Source organism: Ranitomeya imitator, chromosome 5 (assembly GCF_032444005.1).
Source record: "Ranitomeya imitator isolate aRanImi1 chromosome 5, aRanImi1.pri, whole genome shotgun sequence".
NCBI classification, from domain to species: domain Eukaryota; kingdom Metazoa; phylum Chordata; class Amphibia; order Anura; family Dendrobatidae; genus Ranitomeya; species Ranitomeya imitator.
The window spans coordinates 508,313,308-508,326,116 of record NC_091286.1 but is presented as its reverse complement, the minus strand read 5'-3'; the positions used below and the strand labels follow the sequence as shown (position 1 = coordinate 508,326,116).

The following is a 12,809-nucleotide window of genomic DNA, read 5'->3' as shown; positions in this document are numbered from 1 at the left end:
ATGCTTTCCAAGCAGCTGGTCCCGGCTGTACCCAACGATCTTCTAGCTTAGGGAGACTCTTCGCTTTTCCCAGAAGGCACCTGGAATATGCAAATTAGCCTCCTCAAGCTTGAATCCCTGGTTTGGTGATGCTTTCCATGCAGCTGGTCCCGGCTGTACCCAACAATCTTCTAGCTTAGGGAGACTCTTCGCTTTTCCCAGAAGGCACCTGGAATATGCAAATTAGCCCCCTCAAGCTTGAATCCCTGGTTGTGAGGAGAGGACACAGGAGGACTTCATTGTACACTTCTTGGCCACCATTATGCACATGACTAGGGGAAAAAAACTTCATGCCGGCAATAGAAAGTATCGGTAGAGCTACAGAAAGCGGCTTTCAGTTGGTGGCCTTGTACTTTCTCTATAACTCAGTTAGTTGAATTAGGTGGTGTGCGGGTGGACACTATACATTGACTTAGATTGAATTGAGAGGTGGGAGAAAGGACACTATACAAGGGGTTATAATAAATTGGGGAGGGGGAGAGAGCACACTATACTGGACATGCAATGAATTGGGTGGGTAAGAGAGAGAGGGTCCAGGGTCTAATAAAAACTTTGGGCGGTGAGGGGACAGGGGATACAATACAGTGACTTATAATGAATTGTGGTGTGAGACAGAACATAATGCAGGGATGTTTAATTGATGAGGGAAGTGTAAAAAAGGACACAGAGCACTTATAAAGATTTGGCAGAGGAGTAGAGGGCACTGGACATGGACTTATAATAAATTGGGGTGGGAGAGAGGGCACAGGATAGGAACTTATAATGAATTTTGGGGTGGAAGAAAGGACACGATGCAAGACATAATGGATTGGGGGTGTGTTAGAGGTCAAAGGACAGGGATTTATAAAGAATTTGGTGGACTATTCAAAGTGGCTAATTAATTTATATTTTTGGGGAGGTGGAAAAGTGGTCAATGATAATTAATGGAGGCTTATTAATCTATACTTTTAACCCCTTCTTCACCTTGGGTTTTTCCGTTTTTGAGTTTTCGTTTTTGCTTTCCTTTTCCCAGAGACATAACTTTTTTATTTTTTCGGCAATATGGCCATGTGAGGGCTTGTTTGTTGCAGGATGAGTTGTACTTTGGAACAACACCATTTGTATTGCCATATAGCGTCCTGGAAAACAGGAAATTAATTCAAAGTTTGGTGAAATTGCAAAAAAAGTGCCAATACACAATTTTTTCTTTTTAACTATGTTCACTGAATTCTAAAATGATCTGCCATTATGATTCTGCAGGTCGTTGTGAGTTTGCAGATACCAAAGATATATAGGTTTTTTTTTTATTTAAGTGGTGAAAAAGAAAAGCAACTCTTCTAAAAAAAAAAAAAAAAAAAAGTTGCCATTTTCCGAAACCTGTGCCATCCCCATTTTTTGGGATCTAGGGCCGGGTGAGGACTTACTTTTTGCACGACGAGCTGACATTTCTATTGATAATATTTTGGTGTAGATACGATCTTTTGATCGTCCATTATTGCGGCGACCAAAAAAGTTTTGATTTTTTTATCGTTATGCCGTTTACAGATCGTATTTTTTTTTATATATATATATTGATAGAGCGGGTGATTCTGAACATGGCGATATCAAATATGTGTATTTTTTTGTATATTTTTATTGTTTTAAATTGAATGGGGTGATTTAAACTTTAATTTTGTTTAATGTTTTTAAAAACATTTTTTTTTAACTTTACACTTGCTTCAATAGTCTCTATGGGAGACTATAAGCTGCGATCATAGCCACTGGGTGGCGCTCATAGCTAACCAGGAATGACAACCATAGGGGTCTCCTGCAGACCTCAGATTGTCTTGCCAATACATGGGAGAGCTGCGGTCATGTGACACGAACGCTAATAGGCAGGGTTTTTGACACACTTCCAGCGAAAGCATGTTAAATGCCGCTGTCAGAGATTGACAGCGGCATATAACATGTTAACAGCCGTGGGTGGGTTATGATTCCACCCATGGCTCTTAGAGGCACATGTAGTCTAAGGAAAACAGCTGACATCTGCCAGAAACATTGCGTGCTCATCGACCAAACTCACAGCAAGCAAGGGGAGCCAACCATAGGCATACTGGGGTTAATGATTCATGGCTTACTCTATATTATTGGAGTGGTACATATTTGTATTCAGGGACGCAATGTGGGACATTTCTAATTTTGGAAGCAAATCTATATGCAGTATATACAATATATGTGATCTTGTTATTTTCAGGACAGCTGTGAACAGTAGAGAAAGATGAGTCGTGGCTGGAAGATGTTGACATGAAGGTTTGCAATCAGATATCAATCCCTCAATAGCACCCTTAGGGGTCTACTGTGTATGAACAAGGATTTCTACAATTATTCCGACTCACGGCAAAAAAACAAAAGCACATCAAGCAGCAATCCTATGTTTGAATTATAATGATGTTTGCACTTAAACAATGAATACAAAGTATCATTGAAAAAATAAAAATAATTATTGCTTGGTGTGCTTTTGTATTTTAAAGTGACATGAAGGTCTGACCAGATGAAAACTAGTCCTGCAATGCACAGGTGCCGGGCCTCTCTGACCTTTCCCAGCGCCTGCGCACTGCAGTACTTTGCTCTGCCCTCAACAGGAGCACGATTCTGAAGAGCCTGTGTGGATGATGCCAGGATGGGTCATCCACATGAAGCAAGCAGGAGGATGGGGATCCTAAGAAGATGGGAGGTGCCGGAATAAGAAGAGCGACGCCCATCGGACCAGACTGCCCCGCAGGTGAGTATAATGAAAGTTATTTTTCTTCTCTTACAAGTCGGATCGGGGGCTTTATACAGCATTATAAAATGCTGTATATAAGCCCTGAAAGGGGGTGGCCGAAACTAGTATCAGCCAAACCTGGTGACAGGTTCCCTTTATATATGTTTGAGGTCATTGTCCTGCTGGAAGACCCGAGACCTACAACGCAAACCCATCTTTCTGACATTGGCCACTACATTGCAACCCAAAATCCTTTGGTAATCTTTAGATTTCATGATGCTTTGCACACAGTCAAGGCACCAAGTGCCATAGGCAGCAAAACAACCACAAAACATCTTTGAACCTCCACCATATTTTACTGTGGATACTGTGTTCTTTTCTTTGTAGGTCTCAATCCATTTTCGGTAAACAGTAGAATGATGCACTTTACCAAAATGCTCTACATTGGTCTCATCTGTCTGCAAGATGCTTTCCAAGAAGGAATTTTGTTTACTCACCTACATTTTGGCAAACTGCAGTGTAGCTTCATGTTTCTTTGTACACACTGTTCTTGTCTCAACACCAAACGCAGGGCATTAAATAATAGAGATAAAAAATGCAGCTTTTTATTTAAGCTACAAGTCAGTAGTCTTCCTCTATGACAATTGTATCTTGTATTAAAATGTAGGTATCCCTCTACCTTAGTAAAAATAATAAAATTAGCAGTAAAAATATATAAAAGTTCATATAACTTGTAAACATCTGAACAAAAAGTTCACGTGCGTCTCACTCCACCTCTTCTTCTGGTTTAGGACTTCCATGGAGAACAGATGCGATTTTGTTTTGTAGAAGAGCGTTCAGTTTTTTTGTGGTCTTCTTAAGGAAGGCGCTGCCAGGGTGCAGATTGTATACGTGCAAATACAAATCCTCCTGGGACGGCCCAGTGTACCCGCATTCCTCACATACAAACAGCTTGTTCCTCCTCTGCTTGTAGGCATAACCTTGCTGCACCCCGTGGATTTTCTTCAGATGAGATTCCAGTGAGCAGCACTGAGTAAATGCTTTGTTGCAGACATCACATTTATATGGGCGGATTCCTGTGTGAGTCCTCACGTGTCTTTTCAGATCAAACGTGTCGTTGAATCCTTTGCCACAGAAGGTGCAGAGGTGCCTTTTAACCTGGTTATGGCATTTGAGATGACGATTGAGCATGCGCTGCAAACGGAAGCCTTTACCACACATGTCACAGCTATAAATCTCCTCGCTCAGTGATCCAGTGGTGACCTTAATTTTGGATCTGACGGATGATTTCTTAAGATCCAGAGCCTGTTCCTCAGCATTCTCTTCGTTGCTTCCTTTTGCTTCAGGGGATAACTCATCCTCACACCGGTCAGCACTGTTGGGGGTGGTTAGGCTCCCGTTACACAGGCTGAAGTCGCTGCTGCCCCTCTCCGGACTGTCCCCCACAGGGTCACCATTGCTGCTGCTGTTACTCAGGCTGTCCTCAGTCACATACTGGAAGATGCAGTCGATGCTGTCTGTCCGACCGGTTGGAGCAGCTCAGTCCCTGCCCTTCCTCATGGAGCGGCTGCTGAGTGTCTGCACAGGAATGTAACCTATCATGTTCATGTTTCTTTGTTAGCAGTGGGATCCTCCTGAGTCTCCTGCTATAGCATTTCATTTCATTCAAAGATCTACAGGTAATTCATGCTGACACTGATGCACTCTGAGCCTGCAGGACAGCTTGAAATTCTTTGGCGCTTGATTGGGGCTACTTGTCTACCATCCAGACTATTTTGCATTGCAGCCTTGCATTCATTTCTCTGTCATCCACGTCCAAAGAGATTAGCTACAGTGCCATGGGTTGCAAACTTCTTGACTATGCTGCGCACCATGGACAAAGAAACATCAACATCTCTGAAGATGGACTTGAAACCTTGAGGCTGTTGATATTGTTCAAGTGCTCAAGACCTCAGAAAGTTCTCTTCTTCTCTTTCTGTGCAAAGATTGAGTCAACTTCTCCCTTCTTTATCTGATTTTAGGTGTGATTTTCATATTGCCCATACCTGTTACTTGCCACAGGTGAGCTTTAATGAGCATCACATGCTCGAAAAAGAAAAGAAAAATTTACCTACATTTTGGAAAGGTACCAGCAATTTTGTGTGGACCATTTTGGGGGTTATTGTGTGAAATTGCAGCCAGTTTGCAGTTTTTTGTTTTGCTCCAATACAAACAAAGGAAATAAACGTGTGCATAACAAAACATGTTTAATTGCAATAGTTTTCTAGGAGAAATACTTCATTTTCTGGAACACTTTCAAGGGTGCCAACATTTTAAGCCATGGCTCTATACATATCGCACCATATTTAGATAGGGGCTCAGACACAAACCTTGCTGAGGGGCCTGAAGCTGTCAGTGCCCTACCCAATGCTCAGCAATAATTCAAAGCCTTGCATATGAGTATAGAATGGACTCTTATGGTTTCTTCTTGAAAGGCCCAATTAAAATTAATTTGCAATCAATCAGATTACTTTTATTTATAGAGGGTAACATATTGCTAATAATTATACAAGCAACCTCAGCTCGTTTGTCTGTCTTTGGGAACGCAAATTTGAAATAGAATTTGCAAGTCTAAAGAAAATGACCCATTTCTTCAGTACATAATTATCAGAGTAGGTCAGAATGCCGGCACGTAATGAATGCTAGATCACCAGACTGGAAGGTGTTTCCTTTTCCTTCTTCTAATTATATCAAATGAACATGATTTCTTGAAACGCAGACGCCAGACCTTAGGACATATGGTAAAATTCCAACAGACAAACCCCAAGAGGTAGAAATAATAACTTGTTTCCTGTGAAAAACAAGTTGACATCTGAAATGATTCTGAAATGCTACTGGTTTCCGAAACATGAACACGATATGCCCCATAGGGAAGAGCCTTTTATACAATTGAGCCACGTGAATAGCATGTTAAGATTAAATGACACTGTCCGATGCTTCAGTTGTATGAAAAAAAAAGTTTTTCCTGTCTATTTAAATGATTGTAACAGAATCTAATTAAAAGAAGTGTTAATCCGAACTGGGAGAAGTAGGTTACATAAATCATTTTGCACTTACTTAGAGTTAAAATGTATTATACCAAAAGCTTTCATAATTAGATATGTTTTACCAGCAAAATAAAACTGATCCTTACAGACAGACGCAGCCCACCCTACGGCTCGCAGTGGTGCTTTTAGGTCCTCACTCAGCACTGTGTACAGCTAGTGAATAATGCTATGTAATTTTTCGCTCAGTATAAAGAAGTGATTTGGCATATGCTACTTTTTTCTTTTTTTTTAAGCAATTACTAAGATAAAAAATCTCCGAATAGTCAAAATCGCCATGGTAACAGATGAGGCCAATCATATTTTTCATGCCTGGTATCAATACCAATTAGAAGAAGCGGTATGTTTTTAGTGGAACAAGACAACAGAATCCTGCATCCCTATATCCATAATCCTCATCCTGACAAGCAATGTGCATGTTTCAGGTAGAGTTAGCCATGGATATCTGTGTCCATAAAGAAATGAAGATAACAGGGTTCCAGTGATCTTTACGTGTCAACACAAATACGTTTGTGGTGGCTCATTGCAGTGATTTCAGCTTGCAGCTGCGTCGATGTAGGATATTTGACAGCCAAGCGTCTTAAATCTGGTACAGATTGTTAGCCTGGGAGGATTACACATCTCAGACCTGGCACAGAATGAATAAATATGCTTTTTTTACACCTCCTTATTTTTCCCTTTACTGGCACTTGCTAGGTTGCTGATGTCGGTGGCAAAAGGATGCAATTGAAATAGCTGTGATTCATTAAAGCTATCAGATTTGAGAAGAAAAAAATCGTAATTCAAGTTGCTGTACATTTATTGTTATTATTTGATTCCTTATTGACAGCGTATGTGTGGCTGTTGGGCCCTTCAGCTTTATTTCTGACCTTGTCCTTGTCCTACCATTATACTGACCTTGTCCTTCATATGTCTTATGAGAATTCAAGGGAACCTGTCACCACCAGGTCTTCAGCATGTAAAGTATGGCCACCACCATTAGGGCCTTTTTTACAGCATAATAGAATGCTGTAAAATAAATCTCTGGTCTTGATAGTTGTGTCCTCTCATCTTACAATCTCTTTCCTCCTTCACTACTTCATGTGGATGAATCGTTCTACGTCACCTACTTAGTGTCTTCCTGCGCAAGCGCACTTCTCTCTGCCCTGCCGAGAGGAGGGCAAAGTACATGCATCGGCTTTACCTACAGGTCATTGTCACTCTTTGGCTTTCCCAACGCATGTGCACTATAAAACGTTGCTCTGCCCTTGGGTCAAAATGGGAAACATTACTATAGTGTAGGGCTCACATTGGGGGACATTATAACTATATGAGAACCAGAATGGGAGACAATGTTAGTGTAGGGGACCGCCGAGAGAGAATTTAACCCCTTCATGACCTTGGGATTTTCCATTTTTACGTGTTCGTTTTTCACTCCCCTCCTTACCAGAGCCATAATTTTTTTATTTTTCCGCCAATATGGCCATATGAGGGGTTATTTGTTTGTGGGACGTGTTGTACTTTTGAACGACATTATTGGTTTTACCATGACGTGTACTAGGAAACGGGAACAAAATTCCAAGTGCGGTGATTTTGCAAAAAAAGTGCAATTCCAATACGTGTTTTTTTGTTTGGCTTTTTTGGTAGGTTCACTAAATGCTTAAACTGACCTGCCATCATGATTCTCCAGGTCAGTGCAAGTTCATAGACACCAAACATGTCTAGGTTATTTTTTATCTAAGTGATGAAAAATAATTCCAAACTTTGCAAAAAAATAAAAAAATGCGCCATTTTCCGATACCAGTAGCGTTTCCATTTTTCATGATCAGGGGTTGGGCGAGGGCTTATTTTTTGCGTGCCGAGCTGACATTTTCAGTGATACCATTTTGGTGCTGATACGTTCTTTTGATCGCCCGTTATTGCATTTTAATGCAATGTCTCAGCGACCTGTTATGAAAGGCAATTCAGAATCACAATGGACATGGGGGTCAGAGCACATACAGTGAACTGACAATAACCCAAAATAATAGAACGAGCTCTGAGACGTGGGAACTCTGCAGACCGCAATCCCTAAGCTTATCAAACCACACTAAAGGTAGCCGTGGAGCGCTCCTGACCAGAACCTAGGCGCCTCGTCACAGCCTGAGAAACTAGCTAATCCTGAAGATAGAAAAATAAGCCTACCTTGCCTCACAGAAATTCCCCAAAGGAAAAGGCAGCCCCCCACATATAATGACTGTGAGTAAGATGAAAACACAAACATAGAGATGAAACAGATTTAGCAAAGTGAGGCCCGACTAGCTGAACAGAACGAGGATAGGGAAGATAACTTTGTGGTCAGCACAAAAACCTATAAAAAACCACGCAGAGGGGACAAAAAGACCCTCCGCACCGACTAACGGTACGGAGGTGGTCCCTCTGCGTCTCAGAGCTTCCAGCAGGCGAGAAAAACCAATAAAGCAAGCTGGACAGAAAAATAGCAACAAAATAACATAAGCAAAACTTAGCTTTGCAGAGCAGCAGGCCACAGGAATGATCCAGGGAAAAAACAAGTCCCACACTGAAACATTGACAGGAAGCATAGATCAAAGCATCAGGTGGAGTTAAGTAGAGAAGAAGCTAACGAGCTCACCAGATCACCTGAGGGAGGAAACTCAGAAGCTGCAGTACCACTTTCCTCCACAAACGGAAGATCCCAGAGAGAATCAGCCGAAGTACCACTTGTGACCACAGGAGTGAACTCTGCCACAGAATTCACAACAGCGACCAAAAAAAATGTAATTTTGTCGTTTCTAATTTTTTCTCGCTACGCCGTTTAGCGATCAGGTTAATCCTTTTTTTGTTGATAGATCGGGCAATTCTGAACATGGTGATACCAAATATGTGTATGTTTGATATTATTTTTATTGTTTTATTTTGAATGGGGAGAAAGGGGGGTGATTTATTTTTTCTATTTATTTCATTTTTTTACCTTTTTTTTTACTTTTGCCATGCTTCAATAGCCTCCATGGGAGGATAGAAGCTGGCATAGCCTGATCGGCTCAGCTACATAGCAGCGATCATGAGATCGCTCCTATGTAGCTTAAATACAGGCTTGCTCTGAGTGCCGACCACAGGGCGGCGCTCACAGCAAACCGGCATCAGTAACCATAGAGGTCTCAAGGACCTCTATGGTTACTATCATGATGCATCGCTGACCCCCGATCATGTGACGGGGTCGGCGATGCGCACATATCCGGCTGCGCGGCCAGAAGCGGTAGTTAAATACCGCTGTCAGCGTTTGACAATGGCATTAAACTAGTTAATAGCGGCGGGTGGATTGCGATTCCACTCGCCGCTATTGCGCACACATGTCAGCTGTTCAAAACAGCTGATATGTCGCGGCTTTGATGTGTGCTCACCGCCAGAGCCCACATCAAAGTGGGTGATCTGACCTCGGACATACTATCCCGTCTGAGGTCAGAGAAGGGTTAATATTGTATGGAGCACACAATAGGAGACAATTCTATTGTGAAGGGGTGGCATTTTATTTTTAGAGACACTGTTACTGTAGGAGGAACATAACCTGTTCTCCAATAGCACATAAATTGCGCCTGTGCAGCAGGAAATCCTGCAAGCAATCAAGGCACATGTGCCTAGTACTGGTGGATGCACCCTGATTGGCTATGCATACTGGACCTAGACAGTAACCGCAGTAATAAAAATAGGAAGATTATTTTATGTTTATGGTTACTTTTTGGAGACTTAGGGGGCTAAGAGCATATCAATGAATATTTACTGTATATTAAGGGCACCATCTTATTTACCCCTGCCACCCCAGACTGTGACCATGGTTTGCAGTAAATGATCATACATCATTGTCTCCTATCTAGATCATCCACGTTTGCCAAACTGTGGTTTTTAACAGCCTGTTTACACAGATTGACCACATTTAATATGCACAAAGACTGTCATTGTTCTCGACTCTAATTACAAAGGATGATGTGCTGCCAAGAGTGATGATTTTTGAGCATTCCTAAAAATCATTATATTCAATATAAGCTTTTTGTTCATTCATGGAGTTATTGGCAACCTAGTTATAATGTAAGATAATCATCAGGAAACAATAATCCTGCAGTATAAATCCTCGAAGAGGATAAAGATGAACACAGGCCTGTCCCCACAGCTTCACACCTGAATGCATTTAATAGCAAATATCTTGTTAGTAATAAGTTTGCATAGACTTAATCAGCTGTGCATCATGCAAGTGCTTCATATAGGTTTACCACACTGAATTAGACTAGAATTAAAACAGAAGGTAGCTGAAGGTAACTGGATACACTGTCATAATGTTTGTTTATTTTCACTCTCACCCCTATAATCATAATCCTCCACTTTCTACTACTTCCTATAATCCAGACATCTAGTAACGAACTGGTCATGTGTCCTTCCATCCTCTCCATCCATTTCACCACCTGCTCAGAACTGTTCCTCAACATACAATCCTCTGTATCTAACCACAGACAGTCACCTCATGCCCTCTCCTGCTCCCACCTACTAACATTTTCTCTGCTTCTCCTCACTGTCGGCGATATCACTCCAAATCCTGGTCCTCCACACCAAAACCCCACTGTCACTCCAACCTCCCATCACAATTGTTGGCAACTTTTATAACGTTATACCCATTTGCCTAGCCCCAACTTCCCCAGTCCCTCTAACAGTAGCTCTATGGAAAGCTCGCTATGTCTGCAACAAACCTTCATACATACATGATTTTTTCATTACTAATAAACTTTGCTTCCTCGTCATCACCGAAACTTCTCTCACCCCCTCTCCTGCTGCACTTTCGTGTGGTGTATTCCAGCTTTCTCACACCTCCACTCTAGAAGCACGCATGGTGGAGGAGTTGGATTTCTACTGTTTGATAACTGCTCCTTCACCTAAATCCCACTGCCACTCTCCATTACTCTCCCTTGTTTTCAAGTGTCCTGTGTGCACATCTACTCCCCATCCAACCTCCAATTGGCTGTCATTTACCACCCACCAAGACCAGCCATCACTTTCATTGACCACTTCACCATCTGGCTTCTTTATTTCCTTTCCACTGACATCCCCTCTATCATCATAGGGGACTTCAACATCCCTATTAATACTTCCAATTCACTGTTTCTAAGCTTCTATCTCTCACGTCTTCCTTCAGCCTTGCTCAATGGTCTTCCCCAACCACTCACAAAGATGGCCACACACTTAATAATAATAATTTTATTTATACTCCCCACACTCCCCACTTCACAAACTTGAACACCCTCACATACATCTCAAACAACTTGACCTGCACTCAACTCTCTGAATCCCTTTTTCCTCATACAGAAATAAGTTCCTTACACAATGCAAATGCTGCTGCCACTTTATAAAACACCACAACAGCTGCTGCTCTCAAATTGGTCACCTCCCCTCACACATACTAAAGCTTGCATAACCAACAGGCCAGCCTGACTAAAGAACTGAGGCGGAATTCCAAGGTTGCTAAACAGAGATGAAAAAGCACTTCACATTCAAACAGTCCCTCACTACTTTCAAGTTATCACTCTCTGCAGCAAAACAAACATACTTCTCATATCCTCCCTGTCCCACAACCCAAAATTGCTATTCAACATTTTAAATTCTCTCCTCCCATCCCCAGAGGATCCTCCCTCTCCTCTCTTCTCAGCTGAAGACTTTGCCTCATTCTTACCTTTACCTTACTTTACCTTATTCAGGTAACCTGTCATCAGTATTGTGCACAGTAACTTACACACGTTGTCAGGTTGGCGCCGTTATACTGATTACACGCAAGCAAAAAAGGCAGCACTCTGAAGCACCATAGAATGCAAATATGAAATATGAAAATTGCATTACTGCACTAGAAAACTGAAAAATTGAGAAAGCTTAGTGCATAAGTTGGCCAATTCATGTGTACCTGGAAGCCATGTTAAGGCATTTCTCATTTCCAGGATCTAACAATGCCATTCCTCTCTAAGAATAAAGTCTTCATCTGAATGGGAACCTAATATGAGTCCTCTCTTAGACTAAAATCTCGCTCTCTGTGGAGGGGTAGTGGTCCTCCTCTAAAATCTGCTTCTCTGCCATTATTTTCCAAATCATATCTTACGAAATGCATTGCGGACCTGAGTCGGGGTGTCGTCCCAGCCATCCCACATCGCTTTGGCCACCTCATTCCATAACCGCCGGATCATCACGTTGTCCGATGTCCGAGTGCTGCGGAACCCAGGTGTCCCACAACGGGACTTGCTAATGGACCAGGGAGGTGAGGATATCGTTGTCAATGAGGTCCTCATCCCGATCTGGAAGCTAAAAAATAAATAATACATTAATGTTGGAGACATTAACATAAGGAAAAGAAAGAAAACAACAGAGACAGAAAACTGGTGAGAATATTCAAAGTCAAGAAAAAAAAGGAGTCAAGAAGACAAAAGGGAAAGAAAGAGGAAAGTAAAGAAATGAACAGTCAAGAATAGTAAAGTCAGGATACAATAAACAGAGTACAGTCAGGCCGGTATACTTACACACTGCCTTGCCACACGACTGTGTGCACGCTGCTCCTGCTCGGCCTCTGCCGCAGTGGAAGAACTGTTCTGAAAAAGAAAAAAAAAATTGGCACATGTGTAGATGTGACAGAGAATACTTACCTATCTGTAGAGGTGAGTACTCACTTCACTGTCATTTCCATCTTGTACAGGCCCAAGAAGTTGCTCCTCCACAGAAGAAGATGACATTCTGATGCATGCAGCACGAAAAAAAGAGACAGATATTATTAGGACATATAGAGAGAGAAAAAATAAAAAATTGGCTTTGATACTCACATTGCTCAAAGTGTAGATTTCTTCAAGGTTCTTTCAAGCATCTGATCTGCTTCCCAGTCTGCTGAGTAGTGACCTGCAAATGCCCACTCCCTCCTTTTATCAGTTTGTATCAGTGTCTAGACAGGATTTCCTGTATTAAAACGC

General features: G+C 41.8%; 1 protein-coding gene across 1 annotated transcript; it reads right to left on the bottom strand.

Annotated features, from left to right (window-relative positions):
* Positions 1-3,291: 3,291 nt before the first annotated feature.
* On the bottom strand, positions 3,292-12,578 carry LOC138637825 (transcription factor Ovo-like 2). The gene is made up of 4 exons (XM_069726754.1): positions 12,516-12,578; positions 12,373-12,437; positions 11,954-12,153; positions 3,292-4,278 (listed from the first exon to the last, which is right to left on the bottom strand). Exons 1-4 carry the CDS (start codon positions 12,576-12,578, stop codon positions 3,527-3,529), a joined length of 1,080 nt encoding a protein of 359 aa, XP_069582855.1. The 3' UTR covers positions 3,292-3,526.
* Between the last annotated feature and the right edge of the window lie 231 nt (positions 12,579-12,809).